Genomic DNA, 27900 nt, shown 5'->3' on the forward strand with positions numbered 1-27900 from the left:
TATTGTCAAAGTTCGTTACTAAATTTGTAAAAGCAAAATATGCATTCAAATCAATACCATATCATAAAAATATCAAACTCTCGAAAAAGGGAAAGAAAAATTAAGTCATATTTGCTTTAATGAGCTTCAGGTGCTGCGAAATATACACAAAATGTAATTATCAAACAAACGTGTATAAACCACTCACAAGTCATTCAAGAGACTTCATATGCTAGACTAGGACATAATCCTTCATATGCTAGACTAGGACATAATCCTTCATATGCTAGACTAGGACATAATCCTTCATCTGCAATATTGAGGATTCTTTTTTGGTTTTTTAATTTGTATTTCTGAGTATTTTGTTAAAAGTGACATTTCGCAAGTACTGTTTGACACACGTCCCTTAAAAATGTGGTGTTTATAATATTCAATCTAACTAGGTATAAAGTACAAAGTCTAAAATTAATAAAATAAAAATGGGAAGAGGAAATAGTCTAATAGGTAAATATTGTTAAATTAAAAGGAAAAAATGGCAATGACAATACTATTTTAAGCAAATATTATATCACACATTAGAGAAAGGAAAATACATAACAAGAACGGATTTTTTATACTAATTTATACAGGGTAGTCCAAAATTGAGTCTCATAACTTTTTTTTAAAAAAATCGGATATTTAAAAAACAGTTCGTTCAGTCCGTCTTCTAAGAGCACTAACAACCAGTTAATACTATCATGACAACTAAGTTTTTTTTAATTACTAGAGAATTGACATGTTTTTGAATTTTTATAAAAACAATACCAACTTGGAGTGATGTGATGAATAACAACAAGTTCAAAATAATTAGTATATTACAATACGAAAACATTTGGGTTTTTGAAATTTTCTTATGTAACGTCTTTTTATTAGAAATTGTCAAATGTTCAATGTATGTAGTAGTACGATAAGATTAAATAGCGTTAATAATTTTTGTCATAATAGAATTTTTAACAAACATATCATTCCGATCCGATTCTAAAGCGAGGTTTTTGGTATAGATTCCATAAAAATTTTTGAATATTTGAGTTTATTCAAGTTTTTAACGGTTTTTCAACTTATATTCAATAAACTTCAGGATCAATAATTCCCTGTCAAAAGCATCCAAATTACAGATGTGTTGAGCATTTCATTTCTTAATGTCGCTTGGCTTATGTATAATAAAATCATCTCATTAGATTTTGCATCTGATATAGTTTTTTGGAAAAAAAAATCCAAAAATGATACTCAAAAATCAGATTCTACTGTGGTGTTATCACATGGGAAAATGAGAACAACTGGTATATTTTGATAAAGACTGAAGTCAAGGTTTTATGTTTTTAAATGAAAATTTAATTCAAAGAAACCTACAATCAAGATAATTTATAACAAAACTATTTGAAATTGAGAATTGAAAGGGATTTTGTAGAAATTAAAACTTGGATGAACTATAGATTATTCTCGGATAATTCGGTAGCCTCGAGATAGTCCTTCCAAAATTTGATATAAATATACAAAATTCTTTCACAATAAAACCAGAAAATGAAATTAGATATTTGGGAATAATATTAGATAGTTCATTTCGATGGAAAACTTATGCGGACTACTTAACAAAAAAAATTGTGGAAATTCTTGAATAAAAAAGAGAGAATTATGGTTTATCAAAGTTTAGTGGTATCACATTTAAATTATGGAATCATAGGCTGGGGAGGTGTTTCAAAAACGAACTAAAATGCACTACAAGTTTCGTAAAATAAATTTTCGAAATTACTTCTGAACAAATATCCCACTTATAAATTTTTCACCGAATCGAAAATATTAGTCAGTCAAATATATTATTTGCAGGTCAACTTACATTACGATAACTTACATGGCTATGAAACTAGAAATAAACAAAGTATGTTGCACCTCTTATGAGCAAGAACATGAGACAGAGAAGTTATTTGTACCTAGGGATTATATTATATAACAACCTACCAGATGATATAGAAAAAGAAAATGCACTAAAAAGATTCAATACTCAACTAAAAAGTATAGATCAAGAAAAGCTATACAGGAATTAATTCACAGTTCTTGATCTAAAAAGAACAGAAAACGTACATGCATTGTGATGCCATATTTATACAAAAATTATTTAATGTATTACTTTACTTTTTATTTCATTTCTCATATGCAAGTTAGATAATAAGTATTTATTACTTCATTCAATAAGTCGTGTGACTGACATAGATAATGCTGCCATTGTCAAATCCCTATGACGTTTATGAAGTCCAACTTTAAAAAAACTATGTGTGAAATTTTATGACATTTCGATTAGTTAGAAAAAAGTGACAGCCATTTAAGTGAAGCTACTTTTGTTATTTTCAAAACAATGGCTTCAACTCTGCTCCATCGAAAAGAACCATTTGTTTTTGGTTCGCTGAAATTAAACGTGGTCGTCAGACACCGATGATGGTGAACGTTCTGGTCATTCAATTGAGGTGGTTACTCCAGGAAACATTAAAAAATTCCACCGCGTTTACTCACAGTCGATCAAAAATGACAACGTGCTAATGATTCAGAGCATTGTTTGGCCATGTTTACACATAATAATTCTGTTTTTTTGCGTTGATATGTGACTATGGATGAAACATGGATCTATCACCTCACTCCAGAATCAAAATGTTCATCATCTGAGTGGACTGCTGTCAGTGAAACACGTCTGAAGCATCCAGAGCATGTGAGAAAAAGCTACGAAATTTGCTTGTTGTTTTATGAATTAATAAAATTACATTCATTTTAAAATACTAATAAAATCTTGATCTCAAATATTATATACAGTTAGTTAATAGCTAAGTTTTTGTTATCAAATCTTATACCAAATTAAACCTCTGCTTTAGGTGAAGGAAGACGCAATTTATTTGACATCCTGTAAAATTCTTAACTAACTACTTCATATTTATATTACATATTCAATATTGTCGATAAGTCAATAAATACAAACAATAATACTCGAAGTCGTGTAAAAAACTCATCAACGGTCCGCGCAATTTTCAATTGTTGGAAATTAGGTTTGGGACAGAATTTATTCTTACTTTATTAAATCTTTTTCAATTTCTCGTTAAAATTACACTCAGGTAAATAGTTTAAACAATGAAAGTTTTAAATATTATCAAAGTTTTTTGATGTAAATAATGCATTTGAAACAAAAATTTCAGGTTAAATTCATTTAAATGCAATCAATTTAAAACATTTTTATAAAACAACAGTGAAAAATTAACAACAATAGTGAACAAATAATAGTGTAATATTTTTGGTTAATACTTGAAACAACAATGTCTAAATCCATCAAATTTAAACGAGGTATCGAATTTTTAACGATATATGAAAGTGACTAGCCTCCAGTTAAAATATGAGATGCAATAGAAAAAAAAAAGAGAGATATTCGTTGGATAAGGAAAAATTTTTATAGGAGGAGTTGACCCTGATATAGGAGTTGCTCTTCTGCAGGACTGATGCAATAGAAACGCTTCATTTGATCAAGACTAATTACTCTCCGCTTGATCTTACCATAAGTTAACCATACCTCAGACATTTCTCTACGTTTCAAGTGCTTGTTTCCTCCTTGCATACTTCAATTATCAAAAATTTTCTAATTGTAGCCACATCTTGTCGTTATTTATTATTGTACCTATATCTATAACTTTAAGATATAATTTTAATTTTATGTTAGTTATTTTTCAGATGTAAGATATTTTTGCTCTATAATTCTTCATTCATTTTTTCTCTTTATTGGACAAGTCGTCTACACAACAAAAAAGAATGTTTAGACTGCTGATTATCTATTATTTCCATGGATTATATATTTGGTGATAATTGGAACCAAAGTACCCAATCATGAATTAAGGTACTTTTTGGTAAATAAAAGGAGTTCGAAGGCTTCAAAAAGGACAAACAATCGATACAAAATAAAAAGAAATATTCGCAAAGGATACGGAAAAATTGTGAAAAGAATATTTAATATTCCTTGGGGTTATGTGCTCACTAGTACTAACGTAGATAAGTTTTTGGAATTGTTGAAGCAACACCTTGTTCAAAATGGAGCAAAACGTGGGGAGGAAAGAATAGTATTGGATTTCCGGTCGACCCTGAGCTACGCTTCTAAATATTCAATATTATCAATTAAATTTCGGACATATACGAAATACGGACAACAAAAAGTCGTTAATAAATATAATAATTACTCTACACATATTACATTCACAAAAATTGTATCAAAACAAAAAAGAAAATGATTAAATGAATTTTTGTTTTAAAAACAATTTTCTGGAGTATGTTTTAACACTGTACATAATGAAATTACTCTAAATGACCAATTTTCAAATTGAAAAGTATATTACGGTTAGAATTTTCATTAATATATTGATGCTATTAACACTGCGATTTATTGAATTCAAACTTTTGTAAAATAAATTGAAGCTATAAAAATACAAAAACAAATTAAATATACACATAAAATTCTGTACCAAACCTGATTTCTTGATTAAAAAATGTAAGGCCTCAGTTATTTATAAGTTCATTAGGAATTTACATTTTTTAAAATATGTACATACTTTCCAGTAGCACAAATCTGTAACATAATACTCTAAACATAACTACATAACAATTTACAACAAAGGGTAGATATTTTTCGAAATCTTTATTTGCAAAAATTATCATCAAGTATATATTTATATGTAAAATACTGAAATGAAAAATTAATACAACTGTAACAGCAGTTCTTAAAATTACTTTTAGAATTAGGGTCCCCACCGGACAAGCTGAAACTAATTTTCGATAAGAAAAAAAAATTTATTTCTTTCTTCTAAGGTAAATATTTTGGTATAACTGATCTTCTATAGAAATATTTTAGCTGTTTAATAACTTGGAACTGTACCTAACCGTGCGTTGAACTTAAGGAAATTTGTATCGGAAGTACATTTTGCACCAAGACAAATGTTGGCAAGAATCAGATATCTTCATATTCAGTTAAACGCACAATAAAGGTTAAAAAAGGTCAGTGACTGTATATTACAAAATGAAAAATAAGAAAACTGATACTAAAAATTAATGAAATCTGTCAGGAAATTTTACAAAAAATATTCAAGCTGTGTTATATTTTAGTAAAAAAGGAAATTTTGAAAATATACTTGATAATGTTTATGAAATTATTATACTTATATCTATCCTCATTCTTTTGACAGATATTTATGCTACAGAAAAGGTTTCATTTTTAAAAAATGGATAATCCATGTTTTTTTAAATTAATTTCTAACAATAAATTATTAAAGTCACCTTAACATAAAATGCAATTAATGATAACAACTAAAACTTATGCTATTTTGACAGTTTGCTGATCACTCTAATAAGAGCACCATTTTCATCTTTCAACCTCTGGTTTTCGGATTTTAGATTTTCCAAATTCTGTAACAAAAAAAATTATCATTTGTTAACTCAATCGAATATACTTAGAAAGTAGAGAACATTTGTAAAAGAAAATTTTTATTATCTTTTCTGTTTTATATACAGAACGATATCTATAGAGAAAAGTTTATAATTTCCTGTTTCAGTACACCAATGTGCTTTTTCAGGTGTTTTAGATTTAATTTGCATATTAATTCAATTTTTTCAATACTAGAAAAAGAATTTTTGTTTTAAGGCGGATTTATGAAATAAAAAAACGTGGGAAATATATCACTTTAATTTAAACTTTAAATATTATCATAATCGCATTTTTTTTAATAGTATAATTGTTTATAACTTTTTTAAAAAGCATCAAACGAAGTTCTTTATTTTTTTGTTAATCTACAAAATAAATTGAGCATTCTGAACAAAAATCATATAAAAACATTAATTGATTAATTTTTTAAATATGAAATTTTATTATTAGTTCTAAAATAAAAATAAAAAGTTTTCGATCATAACAATTATATATGTATTATTTGGTTACAAATGTTTTTGTTTATATTATTTTGAGAAAAAGTCGATTTTGAGAAAATAGTTATTATTTTTAGCTGTAAAAACATAAAAAAATCAACATTTTTGTATATAGTTTTTTAATTTGTTTATTCTTTGTTTAGATTAAATAATTTAACAACTTCGTTCAATTATTTATAAAAAGGTCATCAACAATAATTATATGTTAATGAGTGCATTTACAATAAAATTTAATTCCCTGAAACTAATATAACTTTCCATTTTCCCCGTAATTTTGTTCGTAAATGCCTTGTGATAACGAAGTTTAAAAAAAATTGATTTAAATCGAATAATTTTTCGATTTTATGGATTCAACAAACGAGGCTACCGCGCTAGTAGAAAATTACTAAATTAAAACGGTAAGTTTTATGTTTTCTCTTATAGACAATAACTAAACAATCTTTTATGACACAAATATTTCAATAATAGCAATTTAAAAGCACACTTTTCATAAAAATATCTTCATTAGTTGAATTAATTTGATTTGGCATAAGCATATAATCTTAAAATCAATAATAAAATACATTTCGCCATACGATATTATACAAACAAAACATCACATGAAGCATAAGTTGATGATAAGTATAGAATGACGCTAGAGATAAAAAACAAATAACAAAATTTAGATAAACTTTATGCGATTATAAAATTCGAAATGAACGAATTTTATTTATCCAAAAGATTAGTATAAAAATAGCTTATATTAAAAACTTCAAGTCAAGTACTCGTTTATCCAAGACCACAAACCACCTATTTTATAGAAGTTTCACACACATGGCCCGAGTTGAATAATTTTTCTAATTAAAGTTCAGATCCCTAGATGGATCTGCCAGCATACCTATATATGAAATTGGCCAAATTGACACAAAACTGGATAATTTTATATTGGTATACATTGTACAGTTTCTCATGATGATTCATTAGTAGTATTCCTTTTGCATGAAATCTCAGATAATTCGAACGCATTTAAGTGTAGGTCATTCAATTCTACGTCCCATTTAATTTTACTCAAATCAGATGAATTATTATAAATCGCAAATATAAATTGATGATAATTTGAATACGTGACAGAAAACATGTTTCTATTGGTTACTGCGGTTGTGACGTAGAAAGTAAGTAAATACCGAAACGTGGTCGCCGCGTGTGGCCTTACGAACGTCATTATGTTGTTGTGAGTGGAGGTAATTGGTTGTTTAGTGCGATTTGTATTTTTTGTAGGAGTTTCAAAGACTATTCTAAATGAAATGATGACCAACATAGTATTTATAGAAGGAAGATTGGAAAATCTACCTAAGTTAGATGGTTGCTTTGCTAATAATCAATTATTTAGTTCGGCTTAAATACGTGGAGTAGAAGCAGATACGTAAGTACTACTAATTAGACTTTCTCTCAGTAACGTCATTATCACACTTGTGTTTGCTTGAACCTTATTAAAATGTAGTCATAAATATGATAGCTTTGAAGGTTATGTTTTGATTAAAGCTTTCGAGGTTAAAATATTTGTATTATCTTTCAGTGCTGGTCGAAGCACCGATGGAGATGCTGTTATTGGATACGTACAATTAAAACGAGAAGGTGCTTTCTTTATTGTAGAAGGCAGAAAATGTCTTGAGCACAAAGTACGCATCCGAGATTATAATGTTTCCCTCAAGATTACCGAGAAAGATGAGAGCATTGTTGAATCAGCAAATGTTGATTGTGCAGCATCTTTAGGTATACAAGAGAAAATTACTTGTATAAATCTATATTTTAATAATGTCAATTTTTTAGGTGGTTGTCCCTCAAGTGCAAAAACATATAATTTATATATAAAAGATGGGTTAATTACAAATAAGTGTAAAGCATAAATAAACCTGCAAATACATTTATTTAATAAGAAACGGGGTTTATCCGTGTTGCTGATCCATCATTAGAAATTAATAACTAAATTACCATTATTCATGTAGAGTATGACAACGTATATATAGAAAATATTATTGAATGTGCATACCATTTCTGGTGTAATAATATTAAGTCTGTTCACTTACTTTCTACGTCACACAACGTCACACTTAGTCATGTGACAACAAATGCGTTTTGGCGCGTCATTTAAATATTTCAATTTATTTATTTTACTATGAACTAATATACCGTTTAAAAAAAATTGAAAATAATGTGTGGTTATACTAAACGTAGTTAAGGTATAAAAAAAAGTATGCGAGGACCCTATTCTATAAACATAAGGAAGCCATTGATAAAAATTTTCTTATTTCCTAGGTACAAGAAGATATACGAGGTCTGGCTATTAAATAACGAGACTGTGCGCCTAGAGGGTGCTCTAGACGGGTGTGATAAAAAACGAGTAGTGCGTTGGGTATCTAGATATCTTGTCTATGCATGTTCCAAAACACGTTTCCGTCACTATGATAGTATTTGTGCAGTAGCGGTTTGAAATGAACGTGTTTTTTTCTCGTGCCGGAAACCATGTGTGACGAAAAACAGGAGCAACGTATCAATCTCAAATTTCTCGTTAAATTGAAAAAAACTTCGACTGATTGCTATAAATTGTTGCAAGAAGCCTACGGGGACAATTCTCCATCTCGTGCGCGTGTTTTTGAGTGGTGTAAGCGCTTTAGTGAGAGCCGAGAGAGGACTGAAGATGACCAGCGCCCAGGTCGCCCTCTGACTGGTTCAACTCTAGAAACAGTGACCAAAATCAACCAAATTGTGCGTGCAGATCATCGAATGAGCATCCGGATGATTGCCGAGGCTGTAAACGCCGATAAAGAAACGGTTAGAAAAATTTTACACGAGGAATTACACATGACAAAAGTTTGTGCGAAGTTGGTGCCAAAAAATCTAACTCCTGAACAAAAGCTCTTGCGTCAACGGGTCTGCTCAGATTTCCTTGAAAGGTTAGAAGATCTACTTTGAAAGGGCATCGATTTGAGTCGATAGAAGCGGTAAAGTAAAAAACGGCAGAACTCCTGAAGTCCATCAACAAAGAAGACTTCCAGCACTGCTTCGATCAATAGAAGAATCCTATGGAAATGTGTGTGGCGAGGGGAGGGGAGTATATGGAAGGGGAGCATTCGAATGTAGAATAAGTTTTATAATAAAACCCTCTTTCGAAACCAGTCTTGTTAATTAATAGCCAGACCTCGTATATTTATCGAGTTTAATCAGAAGCTGGGACTTTATCGATAAACAAACGAAGTGTATTCAAAACAAGTATAGTAAATGAATTTTTATAAAAGGAATGTAAATCGAGAACGAAAAATTCTCATTTTATATTAACTACACTTTTACTTTGTATCCCATAAAATAATTTAATTCTGCCTTTTGTAACCTTGAATGAAAAAATTAATCATTTTTATATAATTTTATCGGTAATGTCTTCGCAGCTATTTTATACTAATTTCAATATCGTATAACTTTGTCGATAGACTTTTTAAAATTAATAAACATTTGATAAGATGATATATCACGTACTATTCTAACAAAAGTCGTAGTAACAATGGAAGATGTTGCAGCATAATGGATTTGTTAAAAAAACTAGTAGTTTCCACACAATGCAGCTTTTAGCTGTGCGTAAATATAAAAAAAATGCACAAGAATCCATATTATGTTTAGTGCTGTAGGCAAAGCTGTTAATGATCAAATTACATAACAACAGTTTTTACTAATACAAAGAAATATCTTGAAACGAGAAAAAAAAAGAAGTTGTAAAATCAGTCTTTATACAGATTGGTATTCTATTTTTCATATCTAAACATTTCAGTTCAATACATAACGGGATCATTTTTGAAGGAGCAACATTAATTTTCAACTCCCAAATGCACACGAAGGTTGTCTGAAAAGTTTCTAACTTCAACCTGAAGATGTCAGGACTTATTGATATGAGTTGGGAAATACACTTGCGCGTGTGTTGAGACTCTGTTTGGTAATCGTATTAGTGAGTCGTTGTGAAGATTTTTCTGAAATTGGAAAAAAACTAAGAATCGAGCTGTCATTAATTATTTGCTTTTGACAGGTGATACGCGTACGAAAATGATAGACGTATAAGATAGTGTGTACGAAGATTTTACATTTACAAGCATGGTCAAATGAATTCAAACGTGGCTATATCAATTTGACTGAAGACGAACTTCCGGGAAAGCCGAAAGCTGCGACAAAAAGAGATATAATCGAAAAAGTTTAGCAAATGGTATTGGATGACCATGGAATTAAGGTTAGAGAGATAGAAAAGACTATCGGTATATCAAAAGAATGCATTTACCACAAACTGACTGAAGAGGTTAGGCACTTTGGACCAAAAGAGCATTCGAATGAACACATTCACGCAATTTACTCCAAATGATTTCGATTTTTTACATCGATTCTGTAAATGAAGACTGGATCCACCATTATACTTGTCAAACTCATGTCAATGGATTGCAAAAAGCGAACATGTTCCGCTAAAAGTTTCCTTGATCGGAAAATTGGGATAATTGTGGGTATTTTAAGAAAAAGAAAGTTATTTGCTATCAGGACAACGCACCTTTCCTCATTTCGATCATTGCCATAGCTAAAATTCACGAATTGCACTTCGATTACGTTGGTAACCCACTTCATTCACTAGACCTGGCACCTGGCCACCTGTAATTTTTCCTGTTTACAATCTTCAAAATTTCACTTGCAGGAAAGAGATTTTCATTATAAGATGATATCGCGTAAGTAAACGCCTATTTTGAGGAGAAAGGCGTTAAATAACATTTGGATATGTCGAAAATGTTAAATCATCACTGGACTAAGTGATCAAATAACAAAATGTTTTGTTTTTTGTTAGGCTTTCAGACAACCCTAGTACAAGAAATGTGACGATATAATTTTTGTGCACTCGACAGACGTTTTAGAATTATTAATTTCATCAACCGATACATTGAATCGAAATAAATGTTAATGTACTCAATAGAAACTGGTATTAGTATTGAAAGAACTTACAGTTCTCATTGTACGGTATTGATGAAGAGGGTAGAACAGAGAAGATGTATTCCAGTCAATATTAACAAATAAAAAACCTATTAGCTGATAAAGTTTATAGGCTAGTAAATTGGATACAGTCTTATAAATATAGGGAGACCCAAAAAGAATGATATAAGTGATCTGATTAGATATAAGTGATTTATTGTTAAAATATATTTGAAAACGAATTTCACTGGATATTTCAGCACCAAGTAGGGGGAAGTTTGAAATTAATGAATGAAAACATGTTTTCGAGAGTTTAGAGAGAAGTTAAGTCGAATATATAAAAATTATTATTATAACTGAACATATTGAACACACTGTTTCAACTACCACTACATCAATACTCACTATTACACTATCTGACGCGCGTATTCAGAGACTGAAGGTAAACTAAAACCTAATAACTTGATTTCTCTGTTTTATACTGAATTTTCGCACCAATAACTTAATTCCAGCGGGAACACCTCCTTGGCGAGAATTTTCACCTTTATACCTTGACTACTAAACTATAGATGCTTTCAAATTCATCCAACAATTTATTATTGGATACATTTTTCAACAATTTTACATTATTAATAACTATGTCATGATTACGACTGGCTACGTGCTCTTTAAACCGGACAATAACGGATCTCTTAGTCTGTCCTATATACCAAATTTGGTATTTTATCATTAGGTTATCCAACAATTGTTTTAATATGTGTCATCCTCAGGATAAAATAACAAATTTGGGAAAGAGTGTTAAATACGAAATAAGCTGTGGTGATTGTGATGGAAAGTATATCGGGCAGACTAGGAGATCCGTTATTGTTCGGTTTAAAGAGCACATAGCTCATTTGAAATATGAGAGGACCGGCCAATCACAATCATGATATAAATATTAATAATGTAAAATTGTTATAAAATGTATCTAATAATAAATTGTTGGATGCATTTGAAAGCATCGAAATTGCTAAATGTAAGAAAAGCTTAAATAATGACGAATTCCTTACCAATCTATAGTTTAGTAGTCAAGGAATAAATGTGAAGATTTCCGCCAAGGAGGTTTTCCCGTTGGAATTAATTTTCGCGGGAGATGGGATAATTCAGTATAAAAAAGGGTAAGTTAAGTTATTAGGTTTTAGTTTTTAAAGACGAAACGCGCTTCAGACAGTGTAATTGTGAGTGTTGGTGTAGTGGTGGTGTCAATAGTGTGTTCAGTATGAATATCACCAACGGTTCCAAAAATTCCAACTTAGTTATAACTGAACATATACATGATTTGACAACATCTTTGGTTATCTCCTAAAAGATATTTCTAATCCTGTTTATATATTATATATAACTTTACTAAACAACGAAAATAAAAACAAAACGATAAACGAAACAAGAAAACACTGCAGCAACAAAACGTGTTTGTATTTTTGTTTTTTATTTTTACCTATTACATTGCAGAGTTGGTAAGTTTATTGATGACACGTGTAAGTGATCTGTTGTCGGCCTTTAAACGTTCGTTCTCGGCTTTCAGTTTTTGTAATTGCTAAAAACATAAAAGCATCAATTGTTCTGTAGAACAAAGTTTATACCCAAGTTGGTGTATGTTCTATCGAATAATTAAAATTGGAGCTTCCACATACGGGCCGTTTGTGATCATTCATTAAAAATCTTAGCATTAAGATACCGTAATGTTGATATATACCAACAATTATAAAATAAAACGTAAAAAAAGGTGTTAAGTTGATTAAGGGTTGTTAATTTATATCATAGACGACTTCTTTTACCTTTTTTTAGGACTGTCTTCTACTTTCTATCCTCAACTCTATTCATTTTATTTTTAATATCACCCAACATGTCTCATATATTTTATATACTAAGTATTATTCCGGGCTACTAAGGTATTCACCTCCGATTTCCAAGAACCTGCATCGATTTCAATGAAATTTTGATAGCATGTAGGAAATACCTCAAAAAGCAAAATTTTCCGATGTTTGCTGTTGCCACCAACTGGATGGTAAAGATTTTTATGTTGAAAATAACCAAGGAAATTGATAAGATGTCCAAATTTGAAGCAATAAAGGTTCTTAGCATTTTCTTTGAAAATTCAATAGTTTTTTAGTTGTGCGCGATTGCAAACGCGTTTTTAATCGTTTTTCATGTATAACTGAAATACTTTTGATTTTATCAGAAAAAGCTTACAAGAAAATAGCGAATTTAAAAAGTTATGAGCAAAAAAGTGCAAAAATTTTGTCAAGAATTTCTTTTTCCGCACAATAACTTTTTATTTATTCAACAAAATTTCCTTGGAACAATTTTTTAGATTGTTCTTTGAGGATTAATTTTATATGTTGTTTTTTAAATTCCACTCATTCTTGTGGCTCTTAGAGCGCTCCAAAAGTGGCGCTTCTATGCTCACCACATTGTGCCGATAACAAAATATTTGTTGTCATTTCCATTTTTTTCTATTTTTCTTTTCTTTGCAGATTTTTCTGAACATTTATACAAAATTTATTTTTTTTAATCGACTGTGCTTTTAATCATTATTGTTCTTCCTCTAATAATTTCTAATTTTTGTACATTTATGGGAATTCTGAGCAGTAGAGGTCCACAGTCTTCGAGTATATAACCAGGTCCAGTCGTGGCTCGGGAGATATCAAAGTCCTGAAAATTGGGGCTGGAAGAAGTAAACAAACATGTGGATGCCAATACAAGCTTCTAAGCATCCAGCACCCCCGGAGCTTATGAAATTAATTTTCTACAGATGTGAAAGAAATTGTGGAAGCATATGTGGCTGCAGAAAAGGAGGCCTCAAATGTTCTGCAGTATGTCTTCATTGTTACTTGCAGCAACATCATGGAAATATCAAAGTTGATAGAAGAAAACGAATTATGACTCCAATTTTAACTCCCGTCATTCCCCAAACCTTTACTATTGACACAGATGTAGATATTGACCCTGAAATACAACCTGGACCCTTAAAAGGAACTAAAATAGACAAGGTAGTACAAAATGCCAGGTAAATTTAATCATTATTCAAATCTCTCTCACTTATCTCTCAACTTATCTGTGGATTAGGCCTAGTGGGGATACCACGTAAAAAACGCGCCTACCGACTCTACCTCTTAGGTGGCGGGGAAAAGAGTCCCGGTACTTTTGGAGCGCCACAAGAATAAGTGGAATTCAAAAAATCCACAAATATAATTATTCCTTAAAGAACGATCTAAAAAATTGTTCTGAGGTAATTTTATTGAAAAAATAAAAAGTTATTGAGCAAAAATTTCTGCCCTTTTTTGCTCATAACTTTTTACATTCACGGTTAATCGCAAAAAGTGTCATAGACAAAATTGTAGGCAAAGCGATTTGACACAATTTATGTATTCACAAATTTTTTATAGGGACAATAATCGCGAGATATTGTCATAAATAGCTTTTAACCCCTTTATTTAAGATACAGTCGGGGGACAATGGGTGAAACCCCACAAACTTGGGGTTAAGCTTTCCTTGACCCTCCCCCACACATCGATAATATAAAATTGCGTCCTCAGAAAAACGCAAGGTCCAGTGTAACATTTTAATGAACTATTTATATGAATTTTGATAATGATTCTGCTTAATCCGAAATGGGTCTGGTCCCAATAATTTCAATATTTTTTAAGAATATACATCAGGCTCCGCATTAATTTTACACTTAAATTTACAAACCGGAATATAAAACATAATTATTTTTCATGAAAATCGTAAAACATCTGTTAATTTTCAAACATTATTGAATTTATTTGTTTATGTAAACCCTATTTGACTGTTGTAAGAATTCTTTGTTTGTTTGGGACAACCTGTATAAATTTTATGTGTACGGTAATTAGAATCCTTCTCTATTTGGTATTTGCAACATTTTTATTTATTAATTTTCGTAACTATAAATCTCACACAATATTACTTTTATTTTAATTGAACTTTTTGTTAAAATCCACCAAATAAATAACGTAAAATTTCCCCCGTTGGTCTTTTTAATGCAGACAAAGTATTATTGAATCACCCCGGTAAGTGGAAATTAATTCGTTTCAATCTGTAGCAACCAATAAACAATGATAACTCCGAACGTCGGCACGCTTTTGTTAAGCTAGAATCAATCATTCCGTCAAAAGTGAATCTTCTTTGGTGATTGTATATAGAAATAATTGAGGTTATAGTTAATTGAACGTGAAATATCGATTAAGCATTACATAAATATCTATAACGCTAAGACTTTTGTAACATGAGGCTACCGAAGTGCCTAGATGGTATTTATCTACTTGATGTGTGATGTGTTTGTGTGTTGTGTATGAAATGGATTCATATGACATTTTTTTTTTGTACAAGGCTTTGCTTATTTAATAAATGGAAATGAAATAAAGAACAAAGCGTTGCTCTAAACAATAGCTAACACTATTCAACTATAATGTTTTGATGTAATAAAGGAAATAGAAACATGAGTGTGTAGAAAGAAGAAATTGGTGAAAAAAGGAATAGAAAATAAGATTGTCCAGTACAAACCTTCAGTTCCTCTTCCATCTCGCTCAATTTTCTTTCCATAGCTCTCCTTTCGCGCTTTTCTAACTCTGATAAAGAATTTTTACTTGTCTGGAAAAAGAGAAATTTTGACAACCATATTCAAATAATTTTTATCAATACCTATGGTTAAAAAAATTACTCTACCATTCAACCAAGTACATGATAAGAGAATGGAATGGGATTTTACTCAGCATACTCATGTTACAAGAATTCTTAATAATTTTATGATAATTATTCCCATTTTTGGCGTTTTAATATATTGAAATGCGGATAACTAACTTTTATAAAAGCTTCAAATAATACGTCAAGGCTATAATTTCACTTATAAACATGAAAATAAGTACGATATTGGATAACGAAATGCAATAAATTCGTTAATAAATAAATAAGCGGACACCTCGATTTTTATTTTTAAATGCGCATTTTTTTCCAAAAAAAAAAAATTGTAGTGGTTATGTCATGTGATAGTGGTCAATACAAACTTTCTTTTTTGCAAATAATACATAATTATATAAGTTTATGCTTCTAAATGTTCTTGGTTTTAGGTCTCTTCTGTTTTAAAATTAGTATTTTTTTTTAATTTGACGTTTCGACTACTTTCAGTCTTTATCAAATTATGATTCGAGAATTTGTGTATTAATATTATCACGTACATCATGAATATCAAAATAATTTTTTAACAAGATTAATTTTAAATCTCAAATGGTATTAGATTCTGTTCCAAGAATTTTTGAATCTTTATAATTGAATTTATGTTTTGATATTTCATGGTTCGTTAATGCAGTTTTATTTTTTTTTTCGTATTAATGACCTTTTAGTCTATTTTGTAAATACTGAGATATTTGCCCTATGTAGACAACGTCACAATATTATTACTTCTCTTGTTTTTGGGTATTTTAGATTTAAGTTTAGTGAAATATATGGATCATGTATTATGTTCTTTATGACATATACTAATATCATATTTATTGAAATAATTCGATAATTGTTGGGAAAGTCCTTGTACATATGGTAAAGAAAAATTAATCTTTATTGTTAAAACAAAAAAAATTATTTTGATATTCATGACGTAGATGCTCTATCGATTACTACATATAAATACGTAAATTGTCAGAGTCAATATCATATTTTGCAAAAAGCAAATAAGATTGAATTTCTATATACAGAAGAGAACCACAATGAGTAACGAAATTATAGGTAATAGTAATAGATAATAATTAGTATATAAGTCGTATATAAGCCCTTAGCAAAAATTAAACAGAGTAGAAGGCACTTTCCAGTAAATATGCCCTAAAATTATTGCGGAATGTGGGAAAAGATTATATCGATTTGATTTCATTTGGCAAATGATTGTGCATTTTTTTGGACCGAGAGAAACTAGTGTTGTCTGCAAGTAGTCGGCGCCTTTGGAATGACTTTTTATAAACAGCGGCGAGTTGTTTATGTTATTTTTTCAGAACTCTTTATTTTCTAGAATTTTTGGAACGCCTACTAGCGCGAAGAAAGAATGGAGCAAATACTGTTTGGATTGAAAATATGAATAAAAACGATGCTCCAATGAGTCAAGATATTATATACGCTAAAACCACTTCTGCATCATCTTTCGTTGCCAGCAATGGCTGGTTTGAAAAATTGAAGAGACGATTAAATTTGTATAACTTTCGTATAATTGGCGAAGCAGCAAGCGCATATACACTAACTGCGTCCAAATTTCCTACCCAGCTATACAATTATATACTGCGAAAGAAAATCCCCGCTTCCTCGTCTTTAACGTATATGCAACCGGTTTCTATTGGAATCTCGAACTTTTATTTCCAAAGAAGAAAGGCAGGCAAGCGGTTTTAAAGTAGTCAAAGATCGATTCTTTTGGGTATAAATGCCACTGGAGACTTCAAATTGAAACCTTTGCTGGTATGAGTCGGAAACATCTCGCGCTAATCGCAGCACTGATAAAGATAGTTTACCAGTTGTTTAGCGATCCAATCGAAAAGGCTGGGTAACAAGACAGGTTTTTACCGACTGGTATACAAACACCTTTTGTCCAAATGTCAAAGCGTACTGCAATCGTAATGGACAAACTGCCTCCAAAAGTTTTATTACTTCTTGACAATACACCTGGTCATCATCCAATATTGGAGTCACCGAGGGGTTTGGAAATAGACGTGATGTTTTTGCCACCAAATACCGACTCAATTCCACAGCCTATGGACCATGGGGTTATAGCAAACTTCACACATTTGATCAGCTGATTGGAGAAGGACAATAATTTATGCATGATTCATCCTATAACATTATGAGTGCTCGACAAAACATTACTGCATCTTGGAATGAAGTGAAGTTGAGCTGTGTGAACGAAGTTTGGAGAAACCTTCGGCTTGATGTGGTAGAGGCATCAAGTAGATAACCAGTTGATAATACTATAAGACAGTTATGATGGAATCTTGGAAGTATTGCAGTCGAGGAGCTCGAAAAATTCGTAGCAACCCATAGCGCGCCTTTGAACGATGAAGAATCAATGGAAATGCAAAATACTTCGCAAATAAATGAAGAAGAACCGTTAGAAGAAAGAATGTTATCAATAAGTCTAATGTAAGGTATGTAAACCGTGTTAAATATGTGCGGCAAAAATTTTACGTGACCGCAAGAAAAAGTCCACTGAAAAAACTCAAAAATAGTTTTTAATGTTTTTGCTTGTTTCAATGACCTCGTTATACGCGTATTTCGCTTAGCACGAATTTGATCGGAACGCATCCTTCGCGTAAACCGAGGTATTTCTGTAATTTTTTCAAATTCATATCAGTAAAAAGGTGGACTAGTTAATGAATTCAAAAAATAAATGATATACATGGATTTGCATTTAAAATAAGAAAGTTTGTATTGGCAACTGCCACATACCCTGTAGACTGGGCCAAAAAAAAACGAATATTTTTTTAACGATACTGTAAAAATATATACGATATATAAATACGATTATTGTGTGTCAATATTCAATCTGAAAAATTTTTCTTATAGAAATTAAATTTTCTGAAAAAAGCTTTATCAGTAAATTGGTGTAAAAGAAGCCGTTCTCTTGTAATCGCGCCTCAAACTTTACGTTGCGATAAAAGGTTTCTTCATTCATCTTTTGAATTTCGAATGTTTTTACTTCGATTCGAACAATTACATTTTAATTTGGACGAAAAACAAACCTTTTACCTTTTTGTACCCACAATTCACTATTAATATTAGCAATACTAGAAATAATCAGTTTTTTTATTTAAAAAAAAAAACATTAAAATACTGTACTGATAATTGTAAATACTTACAACCAAATTGATTTTTTCCAATGTCTGCTTGGTATCTCTGAGTTCCTCATCGGATTTTCTGAGTTTTTCTTTCAGTCTCTCGTTTTCTGCTAGCTGCTCTTCGTATAATTTTTTATAATCGATTTCACCGTTCTCGTTTCGAATATCTGACGAACTACTTATTCTAGATCGACTACTTCGATCTGTCCCGCTCTATAACAAATGAATAATAAAATAAAATGTTGCCGAAGGTGGAAAGAATTTTTGCATCAAGTTCAAGTTTTAGAGTTCAAAGTGATTTTTTTAGAATTGTTAGCTACGCTGCATTAAAGATATAACACCCAAGGATTCTTTACAAAATATTGTTTCTTGCTATTATTTTAGTGCATTTTACAGTAACTGTATACATTAGAGGAATCCGTGAAAGCCGAAACATTGTTGTAAAAGATGCGAAGATAGCGATTCTTTATTTTGGTAAGTTCTATTACATCTTGGACAAGGGTGGCGAAATTATGAATTACTAAGAATTTAGTACGTTTTTTGGAAACATAAGGAGATAATTATTTAGTGTTTCTAAGTTCAGCAAATGGTAGTTTCTTCCTAGGTCGACTACAATGCTCTGTAGATGAATTTTTATGACACAAAGTTTACCAATGTACAGGGTGTCAAATATAAGGTGACCCATATACTTTTCGCAAAACCTGTAAGAGATATCAGAAAAAAATTACAAATTACAAAAGTTCTTTGAAGGAATTTTCAGATTATTGACTTTTGAATTATAAAGGGTGTCCCAATTCTTCACTATCGACATCGACTTTGGAATTTTACATGAAACACCCTATATTTTATTACGTTTTTTTATTGGTAAATTTCGCAACATGAAATTGAGGATATATGGCATCATTTGCAAAATGAATTTCCAAACACAAAACCTAGTTTTATTAAATTTTTGTGATTTTCTAGGCTAGAATCATATTGAGTGTATTTTTTGACTGTATGAGTTTCGAATTCTGTAAGGAACAAAATCTCAGTTTTTTGGTACCCCCTGTATATTATACCTTTAATGGAAGGCGCATAAAAATAAGAGTTTTTTCATACATATATGTCCTTTCCCTTTTTTTTGCTAATTCTATATTGAAATACTGTACACACTGGATATTGCATTTTCAAAAAAAGCTAAATAGGAAATGTTTATCAAAAACAAAAAGTTATAAAAATATCCTACTCTTAAACAAATATGTTTATTAGGAATAATTCTCGAGAGATTTAAAGTACGGTTCTATCGGAAGTCGACTGTAACTTTGTTATTTTAAATGAAACACCCTGTATATTAATACATTTTTGAAATCTAATTTTGAGATTTTTAGAGGTGCAGGTGTGGTCTAAATTTTATTCATTCGTTAATAAATTGAACACGAACCATTTTAACGATTTTCGAAAATATCAACAATTGACTAATGACAGTTAAATAAGTATCATTTATTACAACATATTAAAAAATACAATGATAGTTTTAAACCTCAAATATCTCGGAAACGACTAAAAGTTGAAATAGGATTCTTAGTGCTTATATCAACGGGCCAAAATAAAATTTAGACAAGACCATGAATTTGCCTTATTTTTTATCCCTGAATGCATAGAAAAAATTTGATATTTATGAAGTTAAACTTTGAACACTTTTTTTACACACCCTGTATAAAATGAAAAAAATTTCAACATAGATTCAAATACGTCTGACCTTGCTAAAAGCAAACGAACAGATTTCATTCATCAATGTAATCTCCTTCAAGAGTAATACAATGATTCCAACTTCTCGATGCCGTGCTTGTAGAAGGATTTGTCTTTTGCCTCAAAATAGGCGTTTGATCTGAATTTCTTACTACACCAACGAATCGAACAATTTTGCTGTCAACGATACTTTTCTCACCCCCTAGATTACCTCTAGACAGTCCATTTTCTCTAAATACAATAGGAAACTTCCTTATCCATCGGAAAATTTCTTTGCCTTCTTAAACTCGTTCACCAGCCAAATGGCCGATGACATGAAAAAATTTAGCTGTAGCTGTACCCGCAATTATAACAAAAAACAAGCTATAGACCAGCCGTTTTTCCCCCAGTAGTTTCAATGGTAATTATTTAGAATTAGGACTCCAGGCAAAAATCGTTCCAGAAAATTTTTCACGCTTTTGGGGTTGTTTCTGAGGGTACAAATAGTAATTTCATTGATTTATCATATGTAAGTTGTACCATGTGATGTCTAAAATAATGGAAATAATATGTCTCCCTCGCCTTAAATTTACTATTTGTACCATCAGAAACAATCCCAAATGCGTGAACAATTGTTTGGAACGATGTTTGCCTGGAGCCCCAATTCTAAATAATCACCCTTTCAGTTATATGTAGTGCGGTCCATAAGATCTTAGCCTAAGATAGAAAGAAGGATCGTAAATAAAAAACGTTTGACTAAAGCTTCTATGCCATTATAAAAATATGATTCACGTAGAGTCAAAACGTTACCCCGTAACTCGGTCTTCAGCTTTTCGAACAAAAAGTAGTAATATCTGAGAAAAGCAAAGCAGTGTGGTATTGTCATGAAGCAAGCGCATACCACGGCTGAGTTGTGCGACTTTTTCCGATAATTTTTGAGGCAACTGTCTTAGTAAGTCAAAGTAATATGCCGCGGTGGTATTTAATTCCTTGAAAGCAAACTAAAGGATACTACTACGCAATTCCAAAATATTGTAACCATCACTGTGCTGCAATTTCTTTTGTTTTGTAATATTTGTGACAATTGAAAATATTTTTATTTACCATCAAAGTCTTCTTTATCATCGAATATTTAGATAATAACTACTCCAACAGCACAGATGTTTTCTACGGCGTTTTCTGATACCTATCTCAAAAACTGGCGATTTTCTCTGCATTTTCTAGGTTGCGTGTCCTTTCTAGCTTTTAATGCAATTTCGTCGAGACTTTCAATATCTTGGTTCGTTTTGGATTTTTGACTTTCATGCCGCTCATGCATAATCATCTACTCAGTATCCTTGATACATAAATAATTATTATATATGCAAATGCTTTTATAAATATCTATATACAGTACCATTACAATTTTTATTTGGTTACAAAAGTTAAAAAGGGAGTCGCAGCGTTGAAAAGGCTGAGAGCCCCTTATATAGAGTGATTGAGATTCACGTGAATATGAATGGAGAAACCTCTCTTTTAAGTTTAACCGGATGAATTTGTCTAAAAAGGGGGCCGCGGCGTTGAGAAGGTTGAGAAACCCTACCTTAGGGTGTTATTGAAAGAGATAAAAATATATTTTCTTACACTTTGATGTGTGTTATCTATTAATCGTCGGTATCTATTTTAAACTTGATGAAAGTAAATAATACAGATTGAAAAACAACATTTAGGAAACTTGTCTTGTCAACGTCATGTGTAGGCGTCTATGTTTTTAATTGTGTTTAACTGGAATGTTGAACGATTTTGATGTATTTACATTAAACGACGTTGATGCATTTTTTTGAGCTTTAAAATTAGAACTCGCTGTTTTGTAGAAGCACATTAACCTTGGAATTATCGTCACAAATTTGATGATAATAAATTCAGGGCTGGTTATTCAATTACAATTTTTCTGTGGGATAAAAACTAACATTCAATTATTATTTGGTACTTTGGAAACAATTATTTTTTAATAATTAACTAAAAAATACTCTATTGAGTAAAGTTAAAATTCATTATCATGGATATTAACGTACCATGTGATAAAATTAGAAAAAAAGGTTGTAATGTGTGGAAAAATAGTAAAACCATAAAGTGTGAGCTTACCGTATATATTAAACTTTCTCACTTCATAGTATGTACATTAAATCTTTCAGTTATTTTTAAATATTTATATTATGTAATCATCAATAGTTATGTACAAATAACAAATTTTATATGGCGTGTTTTTCACCGTATCAATGTATAAAAAAAATTTTTCAGACTAAAGTTGTAGGGAATTCAACCAACTTCAATATTAATATGAAATACAAATAGCGAAAAACCCCATAGGAAACGAAAGAATTGCAAAAATGTGTAAAAAGTCGATTTTAGTGATTTAAGATCATATATTTTAATATACATGTATACTCCCTACATTATGTAGTTTTTGATACAATTTTTAAAGTGTCAAAATACAAATTAATACCTGGATATGTGAAGTTCCGAGGTGAACTAAGATGACTGGACTAATAGGACTGTAAGCTGCGTTATGAACCCTTGAGCTATCGAAGCTATTTTACATGTATAACCTCAATTAACTAAAGGCTAGTATAAATGATTGATTTTCCAAAAAATTCGCAACCATATCACTACATGGGGAAGACCTAACCACCCAACCGTCAAATCGTTAGAGGACAAAATACGAGGTTTGCTTCTTAAGTTTTGAGATATGGCAACACTGAAGTTTGAAATTTTTATTGGTGAACGTACCTTAGAACCTGTTGTAATACGAATGTTTACAAGTACTTGAAACATCTTGGTAAAAACATGAAATTAAATTGCGACCATTTTTCGTGCGGTGATTTTCTATGACTTTTGAGTTGGATTAACAAACAGCAGTGTGCGACTTTTGGTAATGAAGAACTATCTCTAGCCACCGCGTTTCACTAATTTTCAGAATTCCATGGTAGTCGCACTTCGCTACAGGGTGAATTTCGTATAGGTCGTTCCAAATCGGCTGTTGTGCGTAAACTGATATTGAAAGATCATTATGTACATTTAATATTTTGCATAAACATTTGGCTGTCAAAAAGATATTTTCGCTTTGATGCAAATGAATGCTAAATAAATTCAATCGCGATGCCTCAAAAGACGTCTGTAAGATCGTGACAGGCGACGAATCATGGATTTATGAATGTGAACCCGAAACTAAACAAAAATCGACTTTAAGGTTCTATCAAGAAAAGGAAGTACTCAAATAGACGAAAACAATGATATAGAAGTTATAGTCCCCAGTCAGTCACTTGACTAGGCAACCATTTTTTCATTTTTTAAATTTTGATATAGTTGTTTAGCTTATTAGTTAAAGCATTATTTTGATATCAAATGAAAGCTTGAACTTTCTAGTTTTAGAAAAAAAAAAATGGTTGCCTAGGCTCTGACTGTTAGAAATTTTGGCAGCCCACTCTGAAGACGGGAAACCCGAGTGTACGCTATAAGATACTCCATAAGAACGTTATACCTAAATCTATGTATTTTCCATTAAATTTTATCGACTAATCGGCCCGCGGCCAGCAAACAAAAATTAAGTACAATTTTCTTTTTATCAGAAATTACATTCTCATGAATTGGCAGTAAAGGCAGTACACGTCGGGCATAAAACCTGTAAGTCCGACTGTCGTCGAACGCACTACCCATTTGAGGCAACTATTTTTGAACACCAGCAAATTGGTATAGTCAGAGGCTAGGCTATAAAACTAGAAAGTTCAAGCTTTTATTTGATACCAAAATCATGCTTCAACTAATAAGCTAAGCGACTATACCAAAATTTAAAAAATCAACTGACTAGGGACTATAACTCCTATATAATTATTTTCGTCTATTCAGGTGCGTTTTTCAGTGGCCGGTACTCGGACTAAACGTAGAACGGTCAATTCTGAATGGTACACTAGCCAGTTTGCCAGATATGTTCGAAAATGCGAGCTCTCACACATTAGTTCTAACAAAAACGTTTTCGAACAGTCAAAACATCGAATTGATGGATCATGCGCCGTACAGTGATTGTTTGGCACCCAATAATTTCTCAGATCAAAAAAAAATTGGGAGATCAACGTTTTTCTAAATCTGAAGAAGAGCTTGATGCGTTCAAATTACTTGTTTTGGAGGTATCTCATTAGAAATGAAAAACATGCTTCGACAATTCGTTCAAACGCCTTCAAAAGTATATATTTATGAAAAACAATAAAAACAATTTATCTCAAAACTTAAGTAGCAACCCTCGTATTTTACAATATATTTATTTTGAAATGTGTACGTTCACACATCCAAAATCTTACACTGTGATACATTTTAATTTTGAGACTTCGTATCTATTTGACTAAAGAATATTTTGATATATTGTTAATCAAATTTTTTGAACATGTTTTAGTAACAACCACGAATTATATTTCAAGAAAATTAATGTGTTTCCAGCAACAACTATATTAAAATCATGGAAACTAAGAAACGATTATGAAAAAGCAACCATAAAATAAATTTTACATTTAATCTCTCCCTATTTTCCGATTTTAGTAGATTAAATATGGAATTATATCGAAAAAATCATTTTGAACATAACTTACAATATATCCTTCTGAATTCAAGGAAGTTAGACTAATAGATCGGGATCCCATGCCGGATCCCAACGAGTTTCTTGATCTCGACAAAGATCTTTCTCTATAGCTACCACCTCTATTCAAGTCCCTAGAGGCATGTCCACTATCACAACCACTGTCGTATTTTTTTGAATAATTATTTGACGGTAACATATTTAACAAACTTTTAGCGGGGATTTTGAGACTGGCATAACCACTCGAAGAAGTAGTTCCTCTATAACCGTTTGGAAAGTAAGGACTTTGGTAGGTGGATGAAGGACTGGAATAATTGGTAAATGAAGAATAAGGATTGGTGGAATTGGTATAAGGAGAGCTGTAGGGATTCGTGAATCCCATGCTTCTCGGTCTGCTGTAAGAAGACGTAGTAGAACCACTTCGCACCGCCGAAGAGGATCGTCTTCTAGGATTAACGTTTTGTTTACTGAAGAAAGACATTTTTGAAAATTGAGTTTTTTATGCACTTCACATTTACCCGATCCGATCTTCACGACAACCAAAATAAAACTAATGCGCTTTATGTATCGTGTCGAATTCGGGTGATTTTTTGAGACACGTGAATATCGGCTCGTACTTGTATACTGTACACAAAACAGTCTAATTCTCATTCTATTTTGAACAGTAATAATTTCTGTCTTTTTCTATATTTAAGCGCGTGCTTCTGAATCAGCAGTTTTAAAAAGTTTGGCGGTTTTTAGTCGAAAATAATAAAAAATTTTGTAAATGACTTCCTTTCCACTGTATTTGTGATTGAAATATTGAAAGCAGTAGGCATTTTCGATTCTCGAATTAATAATCGATTTCTTAAAAAGAGTTTTCGATTCTTTTTAAGTCATTTAAAACAGCCAACCGATTATAGAATCGTGCGTAGTCGTGCAAGATCGTTTTGACAGTCTTTAGATGTTTTATCACTTTCTCAGACAAAGTAGTTGTCTTGAAGGCTATAAAACATAATAATGCTCATAATCATATCTAAAACGTTGAAACAATTAGTAACAATTTGGCACAAGTATGATAAGCGACCCCACGATCATCATGAAACTATATACATAGACTATTCATCATACGAGAAATCGATTTATCATATCTATTTTATGCGGCAACATTTACTTCCGGAGATACCGGAAGTGACCATTATCTTAGGCAGGCTTACAGATATCGAAAAATGGATAACTTTGTTCGATAGATCTCATCAAGATCTATCTGTGTGTGAAAAGTCATGATGATTGACTCATGCGCAGCTGAGTTTCTGTGGAAAAAGGATGCAAATGCATTTTCACCAAAAAATCAATAGATAAATTAAAAATTTAGTAATTTTTTTAAGGTTAGGTTTTTTTAAAGTTGACTTTTCACACACAGATAGATCTTGATGAGATCTATCGAACAAAGTTATCCATTTTTCGATATCTGTTAGCCTTCATGAGATAATGGCCACTTCCGGTATCTCCGGAAGTAAATGTTATGTATATGATAAATCGATTTCTCGTATCATCTCATGGTGGTTAGAATATCTATTCATACCTCAAAAATTCCCATCATTTTAAGCAAATTCACACAAAAAATACACACATATTGATTAGTTTATTTTGGTTAATTGGTTCAAGCAGTTGATTTTCTAACATTAGTCGAGAGGTGCTAACGAATCATTTTTCTTATAATAAATCTTATGGCACAAAAATAGTACAACACAGACAAACCATATAATTTTTGGTTAATAAATGTGCCAAAAGGAATTAGAACCGCGAACAAAATTAATTGGACTCGCTTGTTATCGAGATGTTGTTTTTAAATTAGCTGAATCCCGATTATTATTAGAACATAGGTATACAAGAATGACAAGGGATTTTCGAATTAGTACAACATTACGAGGTATATCCACAAAGTAAGTTTCGTTTGATTATATACTAAGTCCTGATACCCCGAACACGGGTAATCCGCTTAATCAGAATACGTTCCAGAAATTGTTTGTAAATACAGTACATAATTTGGGGTAAAATGTAAAAATATAAGAAATGCAAATTAAACAGAAATAGTTTGTTTAATAAATAAATTGACACAACGCAAACAATAAACAAAAGAAGGAATATGCAGTCAAAAAGACTCTGGCTCATCGCCACCAAGTGTCAGAAACGCGTGTCAGACAGTGTAATTGTGAGTGTTGGTGTAAACAGTGTGTTTAGTATGGATATAACCAACGGTTCCCAAAATTCCAACTCAGTTGACTGGAATGATTTCACAATCCAGCTCGCCCATTCGAGAGCCACTTGATTGAAAGGCCAATCCAGTAAACATTGAACAGAGAATATGCATTTTTACAGGTTTTTAAACGACTGGTCATCACGTTAACCGGGTATAAGGCTTAAGAGTTACCAACACTGAGGTGTACAAAATTTCTGAATATCTCAGTGTGTAGAAAGAGCTTCAGATGTCGAAAAGTAACCATAAGTGTATCAATCTTTTGATAATAAAATTATTATTTTATATGAACTTGGCTTTTATTTATAGCCTATCGGAGGTTGAAAAAAGAACGAGCCTCGTATATTCAGAAATATCGGAAAAATACATTTGGTATTCTTGAAAATACAGCAGCATTTAATTGTAGATTCTTCTACAACTTTCACGTCTCATTTATCTAAAATTGGAACTCCAATAATGAAAAGAGACCTTTTGCTTCATTATTTTCAATCTGAGAAGATTTCTATTTATCCTTATTGATCATAAGTTTTATTACTATTATCAGTGATTATACTTTTTCA

At 31.2% G+C, this 27900-nt stretch overlaps 1 protein-coding gene across 7 annotated transcripts in view; it reads right to left on the minus strand.

Moving 5' to 3' along the window:
* Positions 1-304: 304 nt before the first annotated feature.
* Positions 305-27900, minus strand: part of LOC130891024 (protein phosphatase 1 regulatory subunit 12A) — a 68224-nt gene continuing 40628 nt past the window's right edge. For 4 of the 7 annotated variants that reach the window (XM_057795497.1, XM_057795495.1, XM_057795500.1 and 1 more), the window contains 4 exons: positions 18810-19001; positions 15487-15573; positions 12398-12496; positions 5390-5439 (listed from right to left, as the gene is read on the minus strand). In XM_057795497.1, the coding sequence (XP_057651480.1) occupies positions 12401-12496; positions 15487-15573; positions 18810-19001 (375 nt within the window). In that variant the 3' untranslated portion in view covers positions 5390-5439; positions 12398-12400. Of the gene's footprint in view, positions 5440-12397; positions 12497-15486; positions 15574-18809; positions 19002-27900 lie in introns of all 7 variants that reach the window. The other 3 variants (XM_057795501.1, XM_057795499.1, XM_057795496.1) reach the window with 1 other exon arrangement.

The sequence above is a fragment of the Diorhabda carinulata genome, chromosome 3 (assembly GCF_026250575.1).
Source record: "Diorhabda carinulata isolate Delta chromosome 3, icDioCari1.1, whole genome shotgun sequence".
Taxonomy (NCBI): domain Eukaryota; kingdom Metazoa; phylum Arthropoda; class Insecta; order Coleoptera; family Chrysomelidae; genus Diorhabda; species Diorhabda carinulata.